Consider the following 7,117-nt stretch of genomic DNA (forward strand, 5'->3'; position numbering starts at 1 on the left):
ACACACACACACACACACACACACACACACACACACACACACACACACACACACACACACACACACACACAGTCCAGAGACTATAAAAAAATTAATTTGAATGAAGTGACGTTAGGTTTTTAATTATCCTTCGTCCTGCATCCCCAGCGGTCTCTCTCTTACTGTATATGTATATGTCTGTATACACTAAATAAGTGCCCAGCACCCATGTCCCTTTCTTGGAGGGGTATTATATCACGATTGTAAATAAACATCAAGGTTAGAAGTATATCCAGTCCATTCCTATCCAACATTCATATTTGTACTGATATTTCTGGCTTTACCGTAACCACGTGTACTGCTGAAACACACTCACTGCCGCCATCAGGGTTAACTAAAGTACCGTATAATCAATCAATCGACTAATCGATCAAATTCAATACATTCCAATAATCCTTCACTGACAGGTGGGTAGGGCCAAAAAATTACGACAGCGAAGAAATCCTCAGTTGTAAACAGAAATCCCTCTCTTCCACTCCTCTGTGGGTGTGACCCATTTGATATTATTCATCCATAAATACACAAAAACAATAAAGCAGAACTCAACGGGCAGGGTTTCTGTACTTTATTGGCATTGTTTGCAAGACACGCATTTCAGTTCAGTTCCAGTTTGAACGGCCACAATAAAATCGACCGCTTCAACAGGAGAGATCCTCATAAGAACGACCTTAACCTTACCTTAACTAACTAACTACCTTACCTTCCTCATAAGAACGACCTTAACCTTACCTTAACTAACTAACTACCTTACCTTCCTCATGAGAACGACCTTAACCTATGAAAAGCAGCGCATCCTCGCCGCCCTAATGTTTTATCACAAACAAACGTTAAGCGCACCACAGAATCTCTGAAAGTACCGATATTAATATCCACTCGATCTGGGTGGAGACATGACATGCACCAGATACTTGATATCTTTTATGTTAAGAGATGATGGTATTGCTGAGCGTTGGAGTTGAAGTTGAACTATGCTTAATCTCACACGGTTTTAGAACGTCATAAAATGAAGATAAAACAATTATTGGCAATCAATCTGGAAACTGTCAGCTTCCACAGTGTCACAACACACACACACAAGTACAATAATCATGAAAATTAAAAGTGCAAAAGGCAAGATACCCATTTATTTATTTGGCTGATCGCTAGTTTGACATCATGCAAAATCCAGTTGAACAAAACAAACAAACCAAAAACCAAAACAACAATAGCTGAGATAACTTTATCGACTTTTGACGATTCACAAATCATTAGCATCATCAACACGCATCAGAAAAGTGCATTTATTTATTTATATCTATATAATGCATTGATATGAGATGGCATATGCATTTCATAACTAAGAGTCAAAACACCAGGGCAAAGTCGTCTGCCTAATCCATAATAAGATGAAGGAGTTAAAGTTTTGTTCGTGCACAAATTGGTTCCGAAAAAAATTAAAAACAATCACGTCGTAGTAAGATTCCCAATTACGTTTAAAAAGCAACTACAAGGTCTGGGAATAACGCGCCGATCTTATCAAATTGGTTGCGAGTTATCGTGGGAACTCAGAAAGCTACGAGTTACATAGAATGGATGCGTCACCGCCCGGAAACAAAACAAGGTTACGAGTCCAGAATCTGCTGCCCATCTTTGAGGACACCAGAACTTCCCGGGAGAATCCGATATCCGTGAACAGAATTGTTCGGAACTTTCCGGAACATTCTACCGTTCGCTTCATTCTCCAACGCGTTCATCATCCTTCGTTTTAAGACTTGCCTTCTTGTGAAAATGGCGTGCGCAGTAAAATATTTCAAATCCAACAGTAGAAACTATGGGAACAGACGAGATACATCGAGATATATCGAGACATATCGAGACTATATCCCACCACTCTCCACACAACCTCGCCACCACCCCCGCAACCCAGCTAGTGTCACGTACACGTCTTTCTATTGCCCGGGCCAAGACAAAGAGATATATATATATATATATATATATATATATATATATATATATATAGGTAGGTGTTTATATATATATATATATATATATATATATATAGGGAGGTGTTCCAGGCACGACCAGTGGGGAGGAGACCCCGGGGAAGACCCAGGACCAGGTGGAGAGATTATATCCCAACACTGGCCTGGGAACGCCTCGGGATCCCCCCCCAGTCAGAGCTGGTCAATGTGGCCCCCGGGGAAAAGGGAAGTCTGGGGCCCCCCTGCTTGAGCTGCTGCCCCCCGCGACCCGACCCCGGATAAGCGGACGACGATGAGGATGAGATGTATAGGTCAAAGCGCCCGAGTGGTACGGCCCACCTCCAGTGGAGGAACTGATGAACCTGGCCCCCCCCCCTTTTGATTCGGTTGGGTGTGTGTTGGGTGAGTCTTTGGGGGAAACCATGACAACCACGAGTTGCCATGGGTGCCAACGCAATGCAGAACTAGTAAGAAAAATGCATGGGGTGGTGATGGTCTCCTCCAGAGATCCTGGGAAGGCTTCGCCACCGCGACAGAGCGACAGAGCGACAGCCCCCCCCCCCCGGTGGTCCTGTGTCAGTGTGTTACGGTACCTAGTCAAACGTACCTATGTTTAGTGATCGACCGATATATCGGCCCATATTGGCTTTTTTTTTTTTTACGTGTATCGGTATCAGCCGATTCATTTCTTAATTGTTATTTTTTATTTTTTATATATATTTATTTTTTTATTTCTAATCTTTTTTCGCGGCATGATTCACAGTCAGTTCAATAAATTTAAATTTTTTTAATTGTAACATTTGTTCATCATCATTGTGTCATTTTTATGATGTAATTTGAGGGAGCAAAATCAGCTTCGGCTCCACATATCGGCTCAGTAATTGCCTGTACAGGAATGTCTAAGTGTTATTTTCCTCTCAAAGTAGCCCGCTGTGCTGCTAACGCAAGTTAGCATTCAGTTAGCCATCTGTAAACCCACAGTGTTCTCATGTGACGCGTTTCCACCAGCGGGTACGCTTCAGACCAGCACCCCTCAGCCCAGTAGAGAGGGTACGCTTCAGACCAGCACCCCTCAGCCCAGTAGTGAGGGTCCGCTTCAGACCAGCACCCCTCAGCCCAGTAGTGAGGGTACGCTTCAGACCAGCACCCCTCAGCCCAGTAGTGAGGGTACGCTTCAGACCAGCACCCCTCAGCCCAGTAGTGAGGGTACGCTTCAGACCAGCACCCCTCAGCCCAGTAGTGAGGGTCCGCTTCAGACCAGCACGCCTCGGCCCAGTAGTGAGGGTACGCTTCAGACCAGCACCCCTCAGCCCAGTAGTGAGGGTACGCTTCAGACCAGTACCCCTCAGCCCAGTAGTGAGGGTACGCTTCGGCCCGGCTCGGTTACGGCTCGCGTTTCCACCGCCGACAGTACCCTTATGGTGGGCGGGGTTTAAGACAGTACCCTTATGGTGGGCGGGGTTTAAGACAGTACCCTTATGGTGGGCGGGGTTTAAAACAGTACCCTTATGGTGGGCGGGGTTTAAGATGACAGTACCCTTATGGTGGGCGGGGTTTAAGACAGTACCCTTATGGTGGGCGGGGTTTAAGACAGTACCCTTATGGTGGGCGGGGTTTAAGACAGTACCCTTATGGTGGGCGGGGTTTAAGACAGTACCCTTATGGTGGGCGGGGTTTAAGACAGTACCCTTATGGTGGGCGGGGTTTAAGATGACAGTACCCTTATGGTGGGCGGGGTTTAAGACAGTACCCTTATGGTGGGCGGGGTTTAAGATGACAGTACCCTTATGGTGGGCGGGGTTTAAGCTGACAGTACCCTTATGGTGGGCGGGGTTTAAGATGACAGTACCCTTATGGTGGGCGGGGTTTAAGACAGTACCCTTATGGTGGGCGGGGTTTAAGACAGTACCCTTATGGTGGGCGGGGTTTAAGACAGTACCCTTATGGTGGGCGGGGTTTAAGCCGGACGGCGATAGCCGCGGCAGCTACGTAAGCATCGTGATCTTCAAAAAACATTTTCTTCGATAAACGAAGCTTTCACCGTCGTCCAGAAATGCCTCGCGGGTACTGTGTTTGTTTGTTCTTATCCCCCTGTCGCACGGAAGGGACGATTCTGTGGACCAATCAACGGACGGCGTGTGTAGCTCAAACTTGCCGGGACCCTTTCAGGCTCTCAGTATCTCAACGGAGGAGTACCGTGAGACGAGTACGGCTCAATACGGCTCAGTCCGGGTCACGCCCACTTTTGGCGGTGGAAACGCGACCCGTGCCGCACCTTAGCAGACCGAACCGACCCGCACCTTAGCAGACCGAACTGACCCGCACCTAAGCAGACCGAACTGACCCGCACCTTAGCAGACCGAACCGACCCGCACCCTGCGGTGGAAACGCACCACTACGTCTGAATCACTGGACACGTCCAGCGACGCAGAACTCTAACCCCAACCGAGACCCAAACCTACGATTAAAAACGTTCTCACCCCAGAAAAGTGACACAAAAATCAACCCCCCACATTGCTCAATGTTGGTTGTTGGTGAAGTCTTGTGGATGCGGCGCAGGTTAAAATACACACGGGCGACATTAAGAGTTCATTAGGGTTCGCCGAACCGCGGTTTGTGCGTTATTCTGTCACCAGAAAGGTTCTCCAGTAACTCAGGGTCACCAAAAATGACATTTTGATAACCGCACCTCGTTTCTGTTCATTAATTTAACTAAAACATATTTTTTAAAGACTTAAAAAAAAAAATATATATATATATATATATATAATATTTTTTTAAATTAAATTACCCAACGGTGGCATGCATATAATCGTTAAAGTCCACACGTACGACAGTAAAGAAATCACATCGCCGATATCGAGAATCGGATATCGAGCGTTGATATGTAAAACTTAACATGGCTACTGCTTATGATAACACCGTTATTAAACTCTATATAATAAAAAAAAAAAACGCTTAGGACCGGAATCAGAGGACCAAGCAAACTGGAACTCACGGGAAAGCCAGCAGGAAATGAGCTCATCAAAAAGGGAATGCTTTGGGGGGTCCGGAGCACCACTCTCTACAGGACCTGGTCCATGGTCCTGGTCCGTGGAGCTGGTCCTGGTCCATGGACCATGGTCCTTCATCAGTCAGACCTTCAGTTCCTTCTCTCTGCTCCGACCTCGTCTCTTCGCGTCTGGGTGGAGGGCGTCCGGTGAACGGGTGGGGGGGGGGGGGTGGAGGGGGTGGTTCACAGTCAGGGTGGGGGTGCTTTGGCTATCCTAGAGGAGAGACACACACACACACACACACACACACACACACACACACACACACACACACACACACACACACACACACACACACACACACACACACACACACACACACACACACACACACACACAAATTCCGTTTTTTTCAGGGGGGAGCGATGACAATTTAATTTTTTTTTATCTCTTCTTATTAGATCGTTAAAAACAATAACATCATCAAAGGTTTTACGACGCCAATTCAAAGAGTCGATCCCCTGAACGTCTCGTAAGTAAACTTATGACACACACACACACACACACACACACACACACACACACACACACACACACACACACACACACACACACACACACACACACACACACACACACACACACCTCTAGCAGAGGAAGAAGAAGCGCGTCCGGTGGGAGCTGGCCATGTTCTCTGACATGTTGCGCACCTTCAGGTAGTTCACGAACCCTCTGAAGAACACCATGAGGCCTGCGGAGACAGGAAGTAAGACCGTCCAGACAGGAAGTAAGACCGTCCAGACAGGAAGTAGACCCCTTCCAGTCAGGAAGTAGACCCCCTCCAGTCAGGAAGTAGACCCCCACCCGTCAGGAAGTAGACCCTTGTCTACGTGGCTGTTGGTTCTATGAACGTCCTGACTGTACCCACAGAGACATATCGTTGTTTCTCTTTCTTCTGACTTATTGTCAGTCTCTTTGGATAACAGCGTCGGCTAAACCGCCCCGGTGTAGCAGACAGACGGACAGACGGACGGACGGACGGACGGACGGACAGACGGACAGACATACCGAAGAGCAGGAAGATCCACCACAGCCAGTACTGCCCGTTGAAGTAGCCGGTGAAGTAGTCTGAGAACTGTTAGAGGAACACAGAGAAACACAAGAGTACACAAGAGTAAAGTAAAGTAGTAGAGTAGTACACAAGAGTAAAGTAAAGTAAAGTAGTACACAAGAGTACAGTAAAGTAGTAAAGTAAAGTAGTACACAAGAGTACAGTAAAGTAGTAAAGTAAAGTAGTACACAAGAGTAAAGTAAAGTATTAAAGTAAAGTAGTACACAAGAGTAAAGTAAAGTAGTAAAGTAAAGTAGTACACAAGAGAAAAGTAAAGTAGTAAAGTAAAGTAGTACACAAGAGTAAAGTAAAGTAGTAAAGTAGAGTAGTACACAAGAGTACAGTAAAGTAGTAAAGTAAAGTAGTACACAAAAGTAAAGTAAAGTAGTAAAGTAGCTCCTCAAAGCACAGCAGCAACAATACAAGATAAATAATTAATAAGTAATTAGAGATAAGTCCAAATAAGTCCAAATAGGTGGCAGCATAGATCACAATAATAAATAATAAGAAAAATTATAAAAATAAAATAATAATAATAATAATAGAAACTAAAACAGTGGTAATAAGTAATAATGAGTAATGAGGTCTAGTTAAGTGTAAAGTGTGAGTGTAAAGTGTGAGTGTAAAGTGTAAGTGTAAAGTGTACAGTGTGAGTGTAAAGTGTGAGTGTAAAGTGTAAGTGTAAAGTGTACAGTGTGAGTGTAAGTGTAAAGTGTAAAGTGTAAAGTGTTTGTGGTGCTACCAGCCTCAGTTGATTCTAGTGCAGAAATGCTGTGAAAATTACAAAACACAACGTGTGTTTACACAGTGTGTAGTTGTAGTGTGTGTTTAAACAGTGTGTAGTTGTAGTGTGTGTTTAAACAGTGTGTAGTTGTAGTGTGTGTTTAAACAGTGTGTAGTTGTAGTGTGTGTTTAAACAGTGTGTAGTTGTAGTGTGTGTTTAAACAGTGTGTAGTTGTTGTAGTGTGTGTTTAAACAGTGTGTAGTTGTTGTAGTGTGTGTTTAAACAGTGT

The 7,117-nt window shown here is 45.0% G+C and overlaps 2 protein-coding genes across 2 annotated transcripts in view; both read right to left on the bottom strand.

Moving 5' to 3' along the window:
- Positions 1-589: 589 nt before the first annotated feature.
- Positions 590-4,675, bottom strand: LOC311377530 (uncharacterized protein; the record flags this gene model as incomplete). Its single annotated transcript, XM_084491397.1, has 3 exons — positions 590-3,808; positions 3,872-3,985; positions 4,664-4,675. 3 exons carry the CDS (start codon positions 4,673-4,675, stop codon positions 2,987-2,989), a joined length of 948 nt encoding a protein of 315 aa, XP_084347523.1. The 3' UTR covers positions 590-2,986.
- Positions 590-7,117, bottom strand: part of ndfip2 (Nedd4 family interacting protein 2) — a gene marked incomplete at its 5' end in the record, with an annotated part of 9,991 nt that continues 3,463 nt past the window's right edge. The window contains 3 exons of the mRNA XM_084491396.1: positions 590-5,266; positions 5,639-5,744; positions 6,062-6,128. Coding sequence (XP_084347522.1) covers positions 5,641-5,744; positions 6,062-6,128 — 171 coding nt within the window. The remainder of the gene's footprint in view (positions 5,267-5,638; positions 5,745-6,061; positions 6,129-7,117) is intronic.

This window comes from Micromesistius poutassou, assembly GCF_964030765.1.
Source record: "Micromesistius poutassou genome assembly, contig: SCAFFOLD_1030, whole genome shotgun sequence".
NCBI classification, from domain to species: Eukaryota; Metazoa; Chordata; class Actinopteri; order Gadiformes; family Gadidae; genus Micromesistius; species Micromesistius poutassou.